General features: G+C 47.8%; 1 protein-coding gene across 1 annotated transcript; it reads right to left on the bottom strand.

Annotated features, from left to right (window-relative positions):
- Positions 1 to 1964: 1964 nt before the first annotated feature.
- Positions 1965 to 19260, bottom strand: UBE2J2 (ubiquitin conjugating enzyme E2 J2). The gene is made up of 7 exons (XM_048519402.1): positions 19081 to 19260; positions 12697 to 12827; positions 10190 to 10230; positions 9337 to 9439; positions 7603 to 7741; positions 6692 to 6772; positions 1965 to 4920 (listed from the first exon to the last, which is right to left on the bottom strand). Exons 2-7 carry the CDS (start codon positions 12825 to 12827, stop codon positions 4636 to 4638), a joined length of 780 nt encoding a protein of 259 aa, XP_048375359.1. The 5' UTR covers positions 19081 to 19260; the 3' UTR covers positions 1965 to 4635.
- Positions 19261 to 19931: the final 671 nt, after the last annotated feature.

Below are 19931 nucleotides of genomic sequence, written 5' to 3'. Positions count from 1 at the left end.
CCTCACAGAGTGTTTGCTGTGCGGAGGGGGGGAGGCAGGAGGGAGGGAAAGGAGACTGTAAGCCCCTTTGAGTCTCCTTACAGGAGAGAAAGGGGGGAATATAAATCCAAATTCTTCTTCTAAACCTCAAGGAAAACCGTAACGTCCAAACCATGTTGCCTGATCAAAACAAAGGGTATTTAGTCGAGCACCCTCTTCCAAAACCTGCCAGCCGGATGCATTTGGCAATCTTCTTGCTTGTCCTCAGCTGCTGGTGCAGGAGATAGACTGCAGGAACACACTGAGGCTCCATTTATAAGTGGGTAAGGCCAAGATCCACCTAATCCACAATGCTCTTCCAACAGCTGGAGGTCCTAGCGAGGTGGTGAACCTATGGCACGCGTGCCAGAGGTGGCACTCAGAGCCCTCTTTGTGGGCACATGCATTGTTGTCCCAGTTTGGGCACTCAGCAGGGGCATAGCGCCAAGGGGGCGAGGAGTGTGCAACGCACTGGGCGCACGCGCCTGTGGGGCTGTGGCAAGGGCATTCCAGGGGCACTCCAGGGCAGGACGGGAGCGGACAGCGGCATGGCAGGGGCACAGGGCGCACGCGCGTCCCAGACACAACTTCTCCTTGCTGTGCTCCTGGCACTCAGTCTCTAAAAGGTTCGCCATCACTGTCTTAACGTGACAGGAGATAGACTGCCTCTGCCCATGCAGGTTCGATTCCTAGAGCAGCTAGCGAATGCCCTTGCTCCCTGCATCAGGCCAGCAAGTCAGCCAGCTCCAAAACGGTTTCAAATGACAACTGGCGACTCATCCCCCGGGGCCTTCTCAAACTTTTGGACCTCTGTAAGACGTCTCCAGCCTGACGCAAACCAACAACCTGGGAGCAAACTTATAAACGTGATAGCTGCTTTTCGTCCCTCTTCCACCCCTTTCAATCTTGCCCAAATAAATATGTACTGTGTACACAAGCTGTGCCCAAAGCTTGCTAAACAGCCGCTGGGCCGTTTCCCAGTCGGGAGGGATTCCTTGTTAATTTCAGGAGCAGATATCCCTTTGATAAACGGGAAGGAAGTCCCTGGGAGGAAGACGTCTGGCCCAGAACATGTGCGCTTTAAGCGTCACGCCTTTTTGCCCAAGAATTCCGTCCTTTTGATGGAGACCCGGCAAAAAACCCACAAAAAGAATTCCTGACCTCCTCCAATGCTTTCCTGCCTTTACTGGTTCCTTTCCCACCGCGGGCCTCATCCAGACCTGGAGCACACATCATTCTGAATCAGCGGTTCTCAACCTGTGGGTCGCAACCCCTTTGGGGGTCGAACGACCCTTTCACAGAGGTCGCCTAAGACCACCGGAAAACGGTATTTTTATATTTTATATATACCAATTTTGTGGTTGGGGGTCGCCACAACATGAGGAACTGTATTAAAGGGTCGCGGCATTAGGAAGGTTGAGAACCACTGTTCTAAAGAATTTTTAACTTCATTTATAGCCCACCTTTCCTCCCCAATGGGCAGTTCTCTTCATTTTATACGCACAATAACCCTGTGAGGCTGAATGGCCCGAAGTCTGGCTGTTATGGGTTTTCCAGGCTGTGTGCCGTGATCTGGTAGTTTTTGCTCCAAACATTCCGCCTGCATCTATGGCTGGCAGGAGGTACCGATTCAATTTGAAGGTCTCCCCTGAGGTCATTCACAGAACAGACCCTGGCCCTAGATGTCGTGCCTCACCACCATTCTGTGTGAATTAAAATAATGCTCTAGAAATGGATGAACTTTCCCGGGTGGCCGCACATTGAAAGCGAAGATCCACAGTGATTATTTCCACACCGTCTCAGGGAATCCTGCCTGCCGCTGTTCTTATTGAGGGGGTCTCGGAGAAACTTTTTCAACGACTCCTGCTCCCCCTCCCCGCCCCGAGGAACATTATAGAGAAGAAAGAGACGCCGCGTCCCTGTTCGCAACAGAGGAAACAGAAGCCTTTGTAGAAAGAGATACATTAAGATCTTCTTGTGATCAGAGCAGATGAAAAGCATGTACAGGAAGCCGAGGTGGAGAACAGTCATAAATAAAATCTGATCCAAAAAGAGGGGGAAGGAAAGAAAAAAACACCCTAAAATCTCCAAAGTGTTTTATAAATACAGATCTGAAGTCGTCCCCTGGCACGCTCCTCTCCCCCCACCCCATTCCCGGCCAGCCACCCCCCCCCCCCAACAATCAGGCCTCTTCCTTGAGATGTTTCTTTCCACTGTACAGATCTATCCGGTCGGCGTCGCCTAGTCCATACCTACTGCAGAGAAACTGGCCTTAGCATGAATTGATTGTTCTGCTACCCTAAATGGCTCATGGGTTTATTTAATGCTTTCAAACTGTGCTTCATCTCCCCTTTAGTTTTCTCACAGTAACCTCAAATTATCCCATCCAAGCAGAGATCAAAGGAAAATAAAAGCAGTGGCTTGGATTCTAAAAAGGGGTGTGTGGGGGGGGGGGGAGGGGGGGATACTGCATTCTTAGAACACAGGAGGTAAAACCTTTATTGAAAGCGGATTGGATCTTAAGTCTGATGACACGCTGCTGACCAACTGGAATCGTTCATAGAACGCCCCACCTTCTGGAGGAGCTTTGAAGAGTCAGGGGCAGCTTGGAAAGGCACTGGCGTTTGCCTGTGGGCCAAGGCAAAGATTAGGGGGAAAGGATCCATTTGACAACCCCCGCCCCGCCCCGCCCACACTCCCAACTTCAAGCCACCTCCCAGGCTAGCTATTAAAATGTATATTACAGACACAGTTCTATTACGGGTCTTTCCTGATAGAACCATTACAGTGAACCACTGGCTGGAGCTTCTGAAATCGCACATCCCCAAACCTGTGGGGCTCAGCTCTCCCCCTCTTAGTGGAGCCAATAATGGGAAATTTGGAGCCAATAATGGGAAATTTGCCCTAAATGGATCGTGGCTATGCAACTACGAACAGCCTTACGGAAACCACTTGACGCAATCCATTAGCGGTTTCCCACTTCAGGCTAGCAGGGACAAGATTGCACCGTCCTCTGAGAGAAGAGTCCCTTTTACCTGACATGTTAGCTTTCTATGAGCAGGTTGGGGGAGCTGGAACAGGAGAACTTTCAAACACACTGAGATCTCCCCCCGCCCCCAACTAAACACACACAAACGCCTTCAAGGGAAACATCGCCCCAGAGATTCCGCCAACTGAACAAGTTGGACTGCCAAGAAGGAAATATTGGGAGTTTGGATCTTCGGGGTCGCCCGAGAACTCAGCGGGGTGATCTGCCCTGTTCGCACTTCCCTGGCACCCCAAATTGGTTGCAAAACTCTACTCTGGATTTTCTCTTTATTAAAATAAAATATTAAAAGAACAGCGACAACCTGCGGCCAGGTGCAACATGAACATGATTGCAACCAGGAACTTTGCATTAAAGCAATGGGGATTCTTTTTGAGAACTAAACACCAACAAACACAAACTGGAGAAGCCCCACATTAAAAAAAAAAATAAACACTTGCAAAACACCGTCCAACACTAGACTGGTTTCACGGTCTGCTGGCTGGTTTCTGGGTAACTAGCGATAGCGCAGCTTCTTCCAACCGGGATTAAACAACAAAGAAGTTACTTTATTCTGACGATTAAGACAAAGGACACGTGCGCTTAAAAACGCACATTAAGTTATCTTGAACAGTGCAAAGATCACCATGATTTCGTCTGACAGCAAAGGACGCCCCCCCACGCTCCCTTTTGATAAAATGGACTGCTTCCTTTCCCTTTTAGCACCAGGTTTCCGAATCGCCACACGCTCGGGAGGTAACGGTGGGGGAAAACACTTCGTTTCTCCCTCTCCTCAAACTCCAATTTTTAAAAAAACCCCACACACAGAGCTAAAACCACGCCATGTGGCTCTTGGGAAAGGAAACGTTACCAACTCTTGCCTGACTCTTCCGGGAGGATCCTGTTTCTATTCATAGCTTTATGGGAACCAGATGACGGGGTGCAGATCGGCCCAGAGGAGGGGGGGGGGTATGAAAGGGAGAAGGGAAAGGCACCGAGCTTTTCTCTGGTTCTGGGATTTCCGCCTGCATCTCCGTCCCAGAAGGGACAGCTCCCCAGGGCAAAGGGGGCAGGGTGGGTGTAGCAGCAGGGATGGAAAAATTAACCTTCACCTCCACCCCAATCTGATCTTGCACAGCCTTCCGCGTCTCCGGAAACCTCTCGGAAATACCCTAACAAGTGGGCGCATTTCAGAATGCAAAAAAGAGCTTTAATGCCAATTCAAACATTGCCGCAGAAAATACATTTGTGGGCCAGTACTCTTTAGTGTTTGTTTGTTTGTTCTGCACTCTAAAAAGAGAAAATTGGGCATCTGGGGAAAAGGGAGCGGATGTTAACCCTTTCCTCCTCTGCTCAATCCCGATCGCGTCTATTTCCAGTTTTAAAGTTTTTTTTAAAAAAAAACCCCTGTTCCTATCTTCCCCCTTCCCAAAACTAAACCCATGAGCCAGACCAAGATTTCATTTTACCTGTACATTACATTATTTATCCTGGGGTTCAGAGGTCTGAGGCCCAGAGAGTGTCCCCAAATGCATTTCTGTTTTTCGCTGACACTACCACTAATTTGGTCTTGGAACCGGCGCAAAGCGCCTTCACTCTTGCGCGATGCTTCTCAGGACGTACTTGACCGTGTAGGCAAAGGCTGCGAAGCCAACTATAACAAACAAGTTCGCCAAAGCTCCGCCCAGGAGTCCATGGTTCCGATTGGCCTGCTGCAGGCCCGGGTGGTTAGCGGCTGCCAATGGCACGTGCCCGTTGAGGAGCGGCAGCCCGTTCTGGCCGTGATGCGTTTCCCCGTCAGGGACGACGTCGGGCAGCGGGAGGGCTGGGGGCCGGCTGTGGAGTTCCTCTTGTGCCTTTTGCTTCTGCTTGATTTCCTGGAACAGAAAAGATGGGGAAGGAGGAGTAAAGAAAAGCTCAGTGGAAGAGGAAGAATTTGGATTTATATTCCCCACCCCCTTTCTCTCCTGTAAGGAGACTCAAAGGGGCTGACAATCTCCTTTCCCCTCCCCCCACAACAAACACCCTGTGAGGTGCATGGGGCTGAGAGAGCTCCAAAGAACTGTGACTAGCCCAAGGTCACCCAGCGGGCATGTGTTGGAGTGCACAAGCTAATCTGGTTCCCCAGAAAAGCCTCCACAGCTCAAGTGGCAGAGCGGGGAATCAAACCCGGTTCTCCAGATTAGAGTGCACCTGCCCTTAACTTACTACACCACGCTGAAAAATAATGAATCTACTCTTAGTCGACTACAGGATCCTAAGGTGGCAGAATGCATTTCTTGCCTGCAAGTGTTGCTTGATTTTAAACAGTTCTTGCAAGAAGAAAGCTAGTGAATCAGCAATCTAAAGCCCAGCACAATTTCAACTATATTAGTTTTCTACTTGCGCAGAGGTGAGTTTTTTAAAATATAAAGGAGCGAATGAGATTCCACCACCTGCCATTTAAAGCAATAAGCTCCCTCTCAGTATCTCATTTTGCAGTGGGGCTAGACAAGGCGTTGGGATCTCTGGATGTGTATTTCAGACTCTCTGTCTTGAGGGAAACTATTCCAAATCAGTATCTAATTGCTGAGCATTGCCGAGGATTCTGGGGAAGAGAATATTTTTGCATTTCTAAATGTTAGCAATGATGACTAAAGGGAACCTCCACTTTCAGAGGCAGTCAACCTTTGAATACCAGTGCCTGGAGGCAACACCGTGGAAAGGGCCTTTATGTCCTGTTGCTGGCCCTCCAGAGGAACTGGTTGGCCACTGCATGGGCTGGAATGCTGCCCTAGATGGACCAGTAGTCTGCTCCGGCAAGAGTTCTGGTGTTAACTGTTGCAAATAAATTTTATTGTAAGCTTTTGACTGTTTGTGGTTAAACAGAAGGCTGATGTATAATTCTAGCAAACAAACAAACCTTTCCGTCAATTAAAATGGTGTCTCCCACTATTATTTACAGGGAAGCAGATTTTTTAAAACATTGGTATGTTGTTCTTGTTGTTTTCGGTCTTTCCCCCATACCGTTACCAAGGCACACTGCCTTGAGCGTATTTGCAAAGAAGCTGATTGAGAAACAACGCTTAAAAATAGATTTACCTTGATCTTCCCTCAAGATCTTCAGGGAAGCCTGCAAGACCCCTGTCCCCTAGCATATTTAACCCTAACAGTCATCCTAGCAGGTAGGCTGGTGGTGGAAAATTACCCCAAATCACAACCGACTTTCTAGCAACCCATCATGGGGTTTTCAAGGTGATTTCCCAGAGGTGATTTCCCACTGCCTGTCTCTGTACAGCAACAGCAGACTTCCTTGGTGAAGAAGAGTTTGGATTTATGTTCTGCTTTTCTCAACCATAAGGAGTCTTAAAGCAGTTTACAAACTCCTTCCTTTCCCCTCCCTGCCACACACCTCTGTGAGACAGGTGGGCTGAGAGAGTTCTCAAGAGAACTGTGACTAGCCCAAGGTCACCCAGCAGGCTTCATGTGTAGGAGTGGGGAATCAAACCTGGTTCTCCAGGTTCAAGTCCACCGCTCTTAACCACTACGCCATGCTGGCTTTCCCATCCAAGAAATAAACAGGGCTAGTTCTGCTTAGCTTCAGAGATCTGAGGAGATTGGGCTAGCCTGGGCCAGACATCTTGCTCGCTGGTCAACACTGTATCTTACCTCTACAACTTCCGGGAATAATTCAGAGAAAACTTTGTCTTTCAGGTTAAACGCTAGGCTTTGCGAAGCAAGCTGTCTTTTCTGTCGAGAGAGGAAAAGAGGGAAAAAGAAAATGTTGCAAAGGGGAAATGCCTTCTGTACTGATACATCCCTACCTGCCAACAATCATATTTTACATACTAAGCCCAAGTAGCAGAGTAGAACATGGTCTGTCTTCCTGGGTATCTACCTAGGACACTTAAGGTGAGCACCAGAGAATGAAAACTGTCCATCTCCCAGCTCTCTGTTTTTATCATTTCCACAAATTGTGATTTTTAAATTCTTACTGTTATCATTTATGAGCTATTTGGGGAGAAAGATGAACCAGAAAGATTTTTAAACAGATGCACCGCAGTATCTTTGCTTTTTGTTCTTTTCCTGAGGAAAATAAAATTCTCATTTGTGACTCATACGCTACTAGAAGAAGAAGTGTTTAGATTTATTACCACCTTTCTCTCCTGTAAGGAGACTCAAGGTGGCTTACAAGCTCCATTCCCTGGAGGCTCATCTGGTTCACTAGATAAGCCTCCGCCACTCAGGTGGAGGAGTGGGGATCAAACCCAGTTCTCTAGATTAGAATCCACCTTCTCTTAACCACTTCACCACACGAGTTAGATTGGAACTATGCACAGGACAGGATCACGTCTTTCTGTGTGCATGGACAAAGGACGAAATGATGGGGAGGGGGGGAAAGTGTAGACTTGCAGAGAAGATGGGTAGGAAGTAGCTTTAGATTGGAAGTCAACATTTTAAGAAACAGATGCATGAACAAATACATTTTCACCGCAGTGGTGAATCTGCCTCTAAAACAAACGTTGGGGGTTGTTTTTGAACAGGCAACTGATCGATTGCTGCCCCAGGAGGTTACTCACAGTGAACTCCGAAGTTTCTATGCTCCCCAAAGTGGGGCCCTTTTCCACCATAAAACTAAGCAGGCCCGTTAGGATTGTCGAGACAGACCACGCCGGATTCCACGTGTCGGGGTGGAAATCGGTAATTGAAAGACATAGCCTGTGATAAAGGGGTGGAGAGGAAATATTATTCCAAAAACATTTGGACAGATCCCTTTGCAAACGTGTGTTCCCAGCGACTTATAGACAGATGGGACACGGGAGACAGAAACATGGGGGAGGCCCATTAAAATCATTTTGAGGTATTTCAATTGGAGTGCAGAACTGTTTAAAATAAATTCTAAACAAACCAAAATAGACTGTAAAAAAAGGGCAAACGAAATGACCTACAGAGATGCAGCCCCATCAAAAACATTCCTTTAAACCACTGATTCAGGACGCCAAATAGAAGCTGAAGAAGAGTTTGGATCTATATCCCCCCTTTCTCTTACAAACCCCTTTCCCTTCCCCTCTCACAACAAACACCCTGTGAGGTAGGTGGGGCTGAGAGAGCTCCAGAGAACTGTGACTAGCCCAAGGTCACCCAGCTGGCATGTGCTGGGAGTGCACAAGCAAATCTCCTTCACTGGATAAGCTTCCACAGTTCAAGTGGCAGAGAGGGGAATCAGACCCGATTCTCCAGATCAGAGCGCACCTGCTCTTAACCACTGCACCACCCTATACCAAGGTGCGAAGTCTTTGCATGTAAGTCGGCAGGCCAGGAGGCAGGGGGAGGGAGGAAGGGAACAGAAACAGAAGGATTTGCCTCCTCATGACATGCAAAGTGACCATTAAATGAAACCTGCATCTTAATAATGCTATGTAGTGACGGGTTCGTTTTATTGGTATTAGTGCAAGGCCAGAGCAAAGCAATAAAAACAAAAGGATGACAATCAGAGTAACAAATAAAATCCATAAACCATCCATTCAAAGATTAATGCCATGCACCGTAGAAGGCTTTCGTGGCCAGAATCACCTGGTTGTGGGTTTTCTGAGCTGTGTGGCCGTGGTCTGGTAGTTTTTGCTCCTAATGTTTCACCGTCATCTGTGGCTGGTATTGAATGATACCAATCATGGATGCAGTGGAAACGGTGGGAGCAAAAACTACCAGACCACGGCCACACAGCCTGGAAAACCCACATCTGCCAGTTAATATTATGCCTTTATAAACACTTCTTAAAAGTGCACTCAAGTCTCAGTTGACTTCTGACGACCCTGTAGGGTTTTCAGGGCAAAGGCTGTTCAAAGGTGGTTTGCCATAGCTTGCCTCGGCACTGCGACCCTGGACTTCCCTGGTGGGTCTCCCATCCAAATACTAACCAGGGCCCGCCCTGCTTAGCTTCCAAGAGCTGACAAATTAACACTAGGCTGGGCCACCTGGCTCTCCAGGGCCTTGGGCAGAGGTCTTCCATGTCACCTACTCCCTGGTCCTTCCAACTGGAAAGGCCGGGGATTGAACCTGCGACCATCCGCATGACAAGCAGAGGCTCTGCCACTGAGCCACGGCCCCTCTTTTCGCAACGAAATGTGGGGACCCAGCTGAAATCCAAAATGGCCGAATGAGAACGAATTATGCTGGGGGCTGGGCTGACCCCTCCACTCACGTACATACACCCAATCCAGAGCTCTGGCCTTGCGGGGCATTGCTGCCCGCCGCCCCACGCCAACCAGCAGCAGTTTGGGCTTTAAAGAAGTGAACTTGCAAACGATGCGTACCGTGTATTGCATTTAAATCTTCCGTTCGGCGTTATCATATAAATACTTGGAGGTTTGAAAGGAAATTCTCTGGGGAAGATCAGTTTCCCGTGGTAATAGCCACCTATTAACAGGAGAGAAAAGGAAAAACATGGTTACTGGCTGGGGATCTCACTGCATCAGACCCCAAAGGTACTATTCCAAAGGGATCTGGCACAGAAATGGTTTACTGCCACCAACTGCGGGCCCTAACACAGAAACAACTGGGGGTATTTCAAATGTCAACACTGAAACAGAACATTTAAAGATCTCAGGTAAACACACTTTTGTGTACTGAAGTCTGAGAAAACCCAGAAAGGTTTACTGGGAAAGGTGTCAGCCAGTGTGGTCATGGCTGGACTACTGCATGACGCTCTCCCTGGGTGTATTTTTGTAGACTGTTCAGAAGACCAATGAATGAAAACGGTTTCAGCAAACCTGCCTTCTACTGTGAATGCCAATTAGTTTGGCACAAGATGTGGACTGGATCGATGGAGGGGAGGCCGTGAGGGGCATTTGCTCACAAATGAGCTAATAAGGTAAGCTCATTTTGAACGTCTCTTCCCCTCCCCAGTCCGCAGAGTTGCTTTTCTTCAATCTTCTTTATCCTTTTGAGGTGCCAAAATTGAGAAGAAGTCGGTTGATAGTTTGGGTTTTGATACCATAGTAAAAAAAACACCCTGTAGGCTGCACCCATCTTATCCTCTACCCCATTTCACAATGAATTTCTGAAACATACAGCGTGAAGACTGAAATGTTAGCTCAGTCCTGCTTCCTCCATTTAACGACTAATTTACTCAACTGTTTATTAAGGGGTACAAAGTTACAAGTTTACCTTCGTACGGTGTCATCTCTGGTCCCCGTACCACATAGTGCCTAAGGAAACCAAGAAAGCTTGTGTTAGATTTATGGGGGAAGGTGTCAAGAGAGAATCCAGTTTGGATGCGAAGGCCTAGTAAAATCTTTTTGCCTTTTCTCGTGGGTTAGAAAGTTCAAAACTGAAAATGTCCTTAATTGGGGTGAGCGTTTATCTTCTCAAGGTTGCAGTGGGCTTGCTGGAAGGAGAGGGTGATCCTCATTAATCTGAACCAGCTGAAACCAGCTGCTTTGAGAATGTTTGAGAAAGTTTCATTTTGTAGGGGAGCTTGCTCATAGCGAATGTTCTGATTAGAGTGTGCTCTCATTGGCCAATCAATGATCACCTGTTCTGGTCAGCCTCAATCATCAATTGGTTCATACAGTGTTGTCAACCGTCTTTCTTTGTCTCTATTCCTTTTGCCCTCCACTCTGCTTGAAATTTAATGGAAGTTTGCACATGTACTGGAAACAACTAGTGCTTTTCTGCTTGCAAGATGTTTCTCTTGCTATGCAGACATGAGCCTTTCGTTATTTTCTTTGGGTAACTGTTTTGCACTTTGGCATGTGTTTCACTGTTGTTTTAGAACCTGTGTTTTAGCACCTGACTTTAATACATTTTGGTGGCCTGGAGTTATATTTTGGTGGCCTGGAGTTCTGGTTCAGAGTCCACAGTGCTCGGAGTTGCTAACACCCCAAAGGCCCCGTCATGTCTTCAACAGAAGGTCACCCACAACCAAGTTACAAGCACACCTTTGCCTCTGGGGACTATTTAACCCGCAAACTCCTAGAAGGGATGTCCCACACCTACCCTGGCCTATCAAGTAAGCCATCAATTATTGCCTGTGCAAAGTACCAAAAGGTCAGAAAAACTACTGGTGCCTATAGCCAATTGTACCTCCTACAGCAGAAGCATATATTTTAAGCATGTGCTTTTAAGTACCGTATATACTCGCATATAAGTCGAATTTTTCAGCACATTTTTTGTGCTGAAAAAGCCCCCCTCGACTTATACGCGAGTCAGGTGTATTTTAAAAAATATTTTAGGGTTTTTACTTTATTGACCGCCAGGGGGTGCAGTTTTTGGGCTAGTGGCACCAAAATTTCAGGGATTTTTCAAGAGATTCTCCTGATGACACCACCCAAGTTTGATAAAAGTTTGATTACCAGGTCCAAAGCGGACCCTCAAGCTGGGTGCTCCCCATCCCCATTGTTTCCAATGGGAGCTAATACTAGATGGAGCTACATTTTGAGGGTCCATAACTTTGGACCCCCTGAACCAAACTTCACCAAACCTGGGTGGTATCATCAGGAGGGTCTCCTAAAGATACTCTGAAATCTTGGTATGGTAACATAAACATTCCTCCCCTGACCAAAAATCCAGTTTTGAAGGATTTTAACTCTTGTGTTTTAGCTTGGTTACTGGTTGAGCTAAAGTTTTTGTACTTTTAAAGTTATTGTTGAGACCATATTGTTTTTGTTGACCCTTTTTTCCACTTACAGAGCTAGTTTACTGTTTTTCTTTGAAATAAATATTCAAATACATTTAACCTACTGAGGCCTCAATTAACGTAATTTTATTGGTATCTATTTTTATTTTTGAAATTTACCAGTAGCTGCTGCATTTCCCACCCTCGACTTATACGCGAGTCAATAAGTTTTCCTGGTTTTTGTGGTAAGATTAAGTGCCTCAACTTATATGCGGGTCGACTTATACACGAGTATATATTGTATGTACAGGTCGAATATGGCAGCGCAAAATCACACAGAAAAGGTCATTCCGGGTCAAGGCGGGCAGAAGAAAGACCCCAGTTGACTGACAGATGGCACGATGTGTTCCATGTGGGGGATCAAGCCCAGTTCCTCCAGATTAGAGTCCACTGCTCTTAATCACTGCACCGCGCTGGCTCTCAGTGGCAGCCAGTCTTCCTTGTGTGCATTCGTCCCACAGTGTGGAGGTAAGAATAAGGAGTGTTTGGAATAAGAGACAAGATGGGACAGTCAATAAACAACAAAATACCACTGGGATAGTAGCACCGGCCAGAAGTCTAAAAACGGAATTGGAGCAAAGCGCGTATTGACGTGACACGTTAAAATGATGCAAAATTACAGAAGTAGGATCCAGCTACTGAAGGCTGTTGAATAATACAGGCCATGGTCCCTAATACACTCTGTGAAGTTTTTACTACAGTGTTGCCCGAACGCCTGCATAGAGAAGCTCCCTTGATTAATTTAGTTTTGCATAGTCTGTGGAAAGCCAGGGGAGTGGGAGCGTTTCTGAGCTCCTCGGGCAGAGCTGGAACGCAGGAAGGGTTGTGTATGCAACAATCTCATCGAATCATAGAGTTGGAAAAGACCCCAAGGGCCATCAAGTCCAACCCCTTGCAATGCAGGAAGAAGTCATGCGGAAGAAGTCACGGGGGGCAGACGTGGGGCCCTCCCCACTTCCTTCCCCTGTAAGCAACCAGGCCGGTTTCCAATCCTTACCATTCAAGGATATTTGACGGGAGAGGTTCAGCACAGATATAAGGCACTGGGTCTTTTTTAATGCGCAGGTAGTCCTGTTTGAGTCTCTGGGTGGCTGTCGTGGGTGCTCGCTTGGTACTGTTGCTGCTCATCTGGTGATAAAAACAGAAAGGTTATAGAAGAAGAAGAGTCTGGATTTATACCCCCCCTTCCTCTCCTGTTAGGAGACTCAAGGGGGCTTACAAGCTCCTTTCCCTCTGTCCCCAACTTACTCTTTGAAACAGTGACCTCCAAAAAGTCCTACCCTTCACAGCTTTGCTCTGGTCTTGCAAACTGAACGCTGTGGTCTTCAGCTGGTGAATATTTTTACTATTTTTGCTTGTTACTATTTCTTTGATGTTGATAAATTGTATTTTACTGGGTGCTGCTGCATTCTGCTGCTCTAACTAGCCTTGAAAACTTTTTGGCTGAAAGGGGGGTCTATCAAACAACTCATCGGAGTTCTCTAACTGCCACAAACTGCATCTCATCCACCCTCACCAACAGGCACGGCACTTAGCAGCTGGAAGAACTGGCAGCGGCTATCACCGAAGAACGCCACGTCAGTGCAGTGAGCAGGAGATGGCAAAGAGCTTTGGAGCATTTAAGGCTGAGACGTTATCAGCATTTCTAAATGCAAGCTGCCTGGAACTGTGTAGGGCCAGTCGGGTGCTGGAATGGTCTAGATAAACAACTATTGCATGAATGGGTCCCTCAACCCTGGAGAAAGAGACAGTTCCCATTTCAATCTTTCAGGCCGCTCATTTTTTAAGTGAGTTGAGCATTCCTTATCCCTCTCCTGAAAGTTGCAGGGAGTTGCCAGAGAATTCTAAAGTGGAAAGGGAAGGAAGCGCATCAGCTATTGTGAGGAAGGAAGCAAAAGCGGAACCCGGCTGATGTTTCTTGGAACAGACACCGCAGACACGCTGGCCATTCAGTTCTGGAATATCAAAGAAGAAGAGTTGGATTTATATCCCCCCTTTCTCTCCTGTAAGGAGACTCAAAGGGGCTTACAAACTCCTGTCCTTTCCCCCTTCACAACAAACACCCTGTGAGGTGGGTGGGGCTGAGAGAGCTCAGAAGAACTATGACTAGCCCAAGGTCACCCAGCTGGCTTGTGTTGGAGTGCACAAGCTAATCTGGTTCACCAGATAAGCCTCCGCAGCTCAAGTGGCAGAGAAGGGAAACAAACCTGGTCCTCCAGATTAGAATGCACCAGCTCTTAACCGCTATACCATACTGGCTCTCAAAAAGCTTTCCAGCTTTTGGAGAAGAGGGTGGTGGCATGGGTTCACAGAGGGCTGAAAACTACGGAAGGGTCAGGGAATTCAGGCCCCGGGATAAAGATCGATAGCGCTTTTTGCTCCCAGAGGAGAATCTGCTGCAACCCCCATTTCAAGCTGTTTGACACTCCAGAGGAACCACCAAACTGATATGGCCGTGTCAGGAGCTTGTGCGTTCCTTGCTCTCCATCCAATTCTCTACCCCATTTAGGGCAGCCCTGGCCATAGCTTGCTGGTACATCCAGACCGGGTAACAGCTGCTGCTGCCCTCAAAGGTAGGATCTGGAAGTTTTGAGTGTAGCACTAACCAAGCATCCATGCTGGTTCTGATCAACAGAAGAGCCTCCTGTTTCACAGAGCACCCAACCAGAGGCCCCTGGAAAGCCTGCAAGCCAGGCACAGAGGCCAAACCCTTTTGCTGACCTCAGTGTACTGACTTTTACCTGGAAGTTCTGTTTAGTCGCTGCAACTAGTAGCCATTGGAAGACCTCTCTGTGAATCACAGAATCGTAGAGTTGGAAGAGACCACAAGGGCCATCAAGTCCAACGCCCTGCCATGCAGGAACACAACACAATCAAAGCACTCCTGACATATGTTCATCCAGCCTCTGTTTAAAAACCTCCAAAGATAGAGACTCCACCACTCTCCAAGGCAGTGAATTCCACTGTCGAACAGCCCTGACAGTCAGAACTTCTCTAATCCCCCTTTAAAGCCAAATGCAGTGAATTCCACAAGCCAATCACTCTCTGAGCAAACAAGGACTTCCTTTTGTCTGCCTTGAATCTGTGATCCATCACTGGGTGGCCCTGGATTCTAGCACTGGGGGGCGGGGCAGTTCCAATGCATTTATTTATTTTCCATCTTATGCCTCTATCAGCCAGGCATTTTCCAGCCCCCAGCAAACAAGGGTCGGGGGAAATCCTGAACGGGCAGACGAGATAGAGAACAAGTGTGGACAGAGAATATGCGAGCCCACAAGCACATCGCAAATGTCCCAAGTGGGCCCCCGTACTGCTGTCCTGCTTCCATTTAAAAAAACAATGCTAAAACAGCTTTGCCTAAGAGGACCAGGGACCCATTTTTATTAATCAGGGTTATCCGCAGCCTGGGCTAGGTAACAGAAACCCTCCGGGCAGACGAGTGTTTTTAAATTAGGAGGGAGATTTTTTTGCCTTATGTTCTGCTCCCCCTCCCCCACCTCTTTCTTGGGGACATATGAAAAAGAGCAAAAGAAAAGGTGTCAGGCAACCGACCACAAAGTTAACTGCCGGCAACCTGAAGGGTCAATGCAGGAAATGGCCAATTACCCTGCTTCCCCTAATATAAGACATCCCCGAAAAATAAGACATAGTAGAGGTTTTGCTGAAGTGCGAAATATAAGGCATCCCCCGAAAGTAAGACGTAGCAAAGTTTTTGTTTGGAAGCATGCCCGACGAACAGAACACAGAAAAATAAGACATCCCCTGAAAATAAGACATAGCGCATCTTTGGGAGCAAAAATTAATATAAGACACTGTCTTATATTCGGGGAAACACGGTAGTAGGCTTGCAAAGAGTATACCCTTCGTCAGCCAGGGAAATCCATGAGGATTCTTTGGCAGATAACAAAGATGAATTTTCAGCTCCCTGGGAGGGCACGGCCTTGGGGCTGTTCAACAATGTGTCAGGAGGCCTTTGTGGAAGGTTCAGAAGCTGATAAAGGTTGCCTTTAACTAGACCAATGTGTATGCATGGCACCTTGAGGCTCGGCCATTTGGAAGAGAGAATAAATGGGGGGGGGGAGAGAACAAACTGATGGGGGGCTTTTTTGGAAATGCAGCAAAACCACCTAGAAGAGCAAGACTGAAGTCTAGCAGTAGAAGGAGGAGTTTGGATTTATATCCCGCTTTTCTCAACCGTAAAGAGTTTCAAAGCGGCTTACTAATTCATTTCCTTCCTCTCTCCATATCAGTGGTCTGAGAACAGAAGCCTTCCGCCAGCAAAAGAAAAATCAGTGATGGATTTAGTTTGGTTGGCCGCCCGCATTACAAAGGATTTGCGCCCATCCACACACCCTTCTGAAAGATTCTGCCTTCCCCACAATTCTCATAACGGCCCAACCTGTAAATATTCCTTCTATAACATTACAGCCTCCCCAAAGGGCCCTCCCAAGTGATATTGCTTCCTGCCACTGGCCAAAACACGCAACTAATTTTTCCTCTCTCAAGATTATTAGAGTTTGGCGTCCATGGGTAAAATTCACTTGCGGAATTTGTTCCCGTGACTTTTAAAGGCTCATAAATATTCAGAGAGGAGGAGAGGTCTATCAATAACTACCTGCCATGACAGAAACATGGAAACTCCAGTCAGAAATAGCATAATTCCCAAAGGCAACTGCTGAAAGCAAGCAAAGAGGAGTGAACAACACATTTTGCGCTCATCTTGCAAACTTCCGGCAGACATCTACATGACAGCTGTCAAAATAAGCGTTGAAACTTGGACAGGCTGTGACATGACCACGCAAGGTGATTATTATACTTTTAGACAAGTAAGTCTCAAACAGACACAGAAGACAAGCCTATCAGGTTCTACTAAGTGACAGCCAGGGATGGAACCTCCATGTTCCAAGGAAGTACTGCTGAATGCCCAAACAAGCAAATGGTCAGCCGTCAGCCTCACACTTTGCTTTTTGTTCCTCCAAAGCACACCAAAGTGGACACTATTTCAATCCGTATGCCAGACAAGGCTGATCTGATGAATTCTGAAGAAACTGACCTTGAGAAACAGGCATGTAGGAGAGGCAACAAAATAGCCAACTGTGGTGCAACACAGGCATTGAAAAAATGAGATCACGTGATTTGATCTTGTGAGATAGTTCTGTTTGTATCCAATTATACAGGTCAAATCAACGGCAACTCACATAAACAGAAGCAGCTCAGAGGCAAGTGGCCGCCGAATGCATTGAGCCCGCAGGGGATTGCTCCTGTTTTCCTTAACAGCGATAGTAAGAAATAAAACCTCCATGTTCAGAAGCAGTCTACCGCCATACCCAAGATGCTGTGGCCAAGCAATAGGACAGGACCATTACTCTTCAGGCCTGGCTTGTAGCATCTCCCCTGCGTCTGTCACAAACAGGACACAAGCTGGTTGTTCAGTTGTGCTTAATTGAGCTCCTACACTGAGAGGAAGCTTATTGGTAAACACCAGACGCTGGAATGAACTAGAGCAGACAGCCACTGGCTTCATACCCTACTTATGGAGGAATTTGTTGTGCCTTCTTGAGAGCACCACACTGGACTTGAAAGACCCGATCCAGCAAAGCACTCTGTTGATATGGGTAATTAGTGCAGTCTCAGCATTCAGAGACCTACCTTTTAATATAAGACATGGAGGGCAAATCATGGGGGACACGTGCGCCCTTACACATGAGCTTCCAAAGAGGTGGGGGGTGCGGGTAGCTAATCCTGAACGCTGAATTAGTTTCAAACTCTGGGCCAGTCCACCAACAGCTACTCTTATTAGCCAAGAACAGACGCCTCCAACTGGGGTTTTCCCATCACCACCCAGGGAGGCTGGGAGATTGTGGTGCCAAAGATCCCCTTGCTTATACTTTGAATTATCATTATTATAGCCAGCCAAGAGCATCCTTTATCAGGCTCTGACCTTGGAGAACGCTCTGAGCTTATGGGAATGCTTTTGCTCTAGAGGACTGTTAGGGGAGATTGCTACCGTGTTTGTGAATGCCAGATTCAGAAAAACCTTTGTTGTGTACCAGTTTGAACCCTGATGCAATAAACTTGATTTCGGCAGCCCCGAGTCAGGTTAACGGGAGGAGGTCAACAGACACGACATCTTGCCAAATCTGCCATCATGAAGGGTGGCCACTGTGTGCCCCACTAATAGATGATGAAGAGCCGCCTATCATACCCGTACTGCAGTGATGAAATAAAGGATGCTGAAACTCCTAAGCAGCAATGGCTGGAGTGGATAATTCCCACATAAGGAGGGAACGCCACAAGCCACGCTTGCATGCCACCCATCCAGAACGCTGCGTGGCAAGAGACAGCAGCACAGAGACAAATGCTGTCCCATGTGAATTATACAAATGTCTTCCTAAGGGGCAAATCTCATGTGGAGGGAATCAGAATTAGAAGGTGGAGGGAATCGGGGGTTTTTTCTCTGCAGCCTCACTCAGCACTGCAAGAAACATTCCCTGGGGGTCAAAGGGAGATGGGGGTGATCTCTGCCTCAGCCTTCTGGGTCTTCTCAAGTGCCTTTGCTCAGCCCTCAGCTCTTAATCTGGAAGATGCTGTTTGTGATCCTCATCTTGGGATGCACAGCTGGTCAAGGGGGCACAGGTGGAACGTTCCGGTTGCGAGTGAAAACGTTTTAATCCAATTTCTATGTTGAATGTTTTTGTACGTAAAAAACTATGCACAATGAAAAAACCACAATTGCACGAGCCTTCGAAGAATTCATCAGATATTACTGGATACCGGCACTTGATTACAGGCTTACTAACTATCTTAGTAGTAGATTACAGCTTACAGTAGTAGATTACAGTTTACTAACTAGCTCAGTAAACCCCACACAGATGTTATGAACGTTCATATGCTGCGATATTTGATATCGGGGCACGAGCCGGATCACAACCTGCATTCACATTACTGAGCGAGCAAAGATTGAAGCTATTCAGTCCTTTTGACTGCTAGCCGTTGCTTGTCACGCTTCTGACCCATCCAGGAAGCAGCTGGAACCAAGCGAGGCAGCTGGGCAGACAGAGCCTCCCTGGCCAGGAGCAGTCTACCACCAGCACTGCTCGAGAAACGATGAGGCGCGGCCTCCTGGGTCCTCCGAGAGAAAGGATGCCCAGCCTGCACGGACCTTCCGCCTGACCCTGCTGGGCTTTTCCTCGTGGTCTTTCTCCCGAGGAGCTGGTAGACGGGGGGCTTCAGATCCACGGCTCTCCATGGGGTTGGGGGTCTCCTTCCACCGCCCCTCGTCCCAGCAGGCCCCTTCCCGGTTGCAAAGCGCCTCGCCCCCCGCCAGGCGACCCTCCGCCCCGCGCCCTGAACCAGGCCGGGCTCTGCGCCTGCAGCTCACCTCTCCCTGCCGGGCCGGGCGCCCTCTCGTGCGGTTGGGGCTGGGGAGCGGGCTCCAGAGTCAAGCCACCCCGCCTAGACGGCTGCCCGGCGGATTCCCTCCGAGAGCGCCGCCACCTCCGCCTCCACCGTCCAAAATGGCAGGCCCAGGCAGGGACCGGCTTCCCTTTGCTCCGCTTCCGCTTCCTGCCCAGAAAGTTCCGGGAGACGATCTAGGGAAGTCGAAGGCGGGAAAAGGAGAAGCCCGTTCGGGGGAGGCAGAACTGACGATCTAGGGCATTGTTTGTCTATGATTCGGGACCAGGCCGCGGTCTCGGGCGATGTACGCCTGCGCAGGAAAGCTGGGGCTTCTTTTCTCCCGCCGCCAGCCTCAGGCGTTGCTATGGTGACTGGCGGGCCAGCGCGAAGGCTGGATTGCGGCCTAGTCAGGATAAATTAAAATACGTAATATAAAATCTCCAATAAATACAGCCTCTCTAGCCCATTTGTCCGCATTATTATTTACTTTTTTAACCTTTTAGGTTTTAAAAATCATTCTCTGTAAAGCATGTCCATCATACACAAAGCAACTGATACATCACCATGCACATGAGATCACATTGGCTCCAAAAAAGATGCAAACTTTTGGTTTGCAGAATGGCACCCAACTCTAAAGGTCTCTGAGCATGCGCAGAGAGCCTTTCCCTGGTATTTTTTAAAAAGGCAACATGGGTTTTTAATCGGAGGGTAGAGAACGCCTCCTTGAGGGCAGGGAACTAATCATTTGAAAATGTGCAAAGTACCTTTCAGAGAAAGAAACAAGATTCTGGCTGTGGTTTAAACGGATGTCTTTGAGCATATTTCAAGGAGTTG

Source organism: Sphaerodactylus townsendi, linkage group LG16, assembly GCF_021028975.2.
Source record: "Sphaerodactylus townsendi isolate TG3544 linkage group LG16, MPM_Stown_v2.3, whole genome shotgun sequence".
Classification (NCBI taxonomy): Eukaryota; Metazoa; Chordata; class Lepidosauria; order Squamata; family Sphaerodactylidae; genus Sphaerodactylus; species Sphaerodactylus townsendi.
Note: the sequence above shows the minus strand (reverse complement) of the source record. Positions and strands in the feature narration are given on the sequence as shown.

What these genes read in the sequence shown, in the direction of transcription:
- UBE2J2 (XM_048519402.1), bottom strand. Translation starts at nt 12,827, where the DNA reads ATGAGCAGCAACAGTACCAAGCGAGCACCCACGACAGCCACCCAGAGA. An exon ending in CCGTCAAATATCCTTGAATG is followed by an intron (nt 10,231 to 12,696) that starts GTAAGGATTGGA and finishes TGGTTTCCTTAG; the next exon opens with GCACTATGTGGTACGGGGAC. An exon ending in TATTCCCGGAAGTTGTAGAG is followed by an intron (nt 4,921 to 6,691) that starts GTAAGATACAGT and finishes TTTCTGTTCCAG; the next exon opens with GAAATCAAGCAGAAGCAAAA.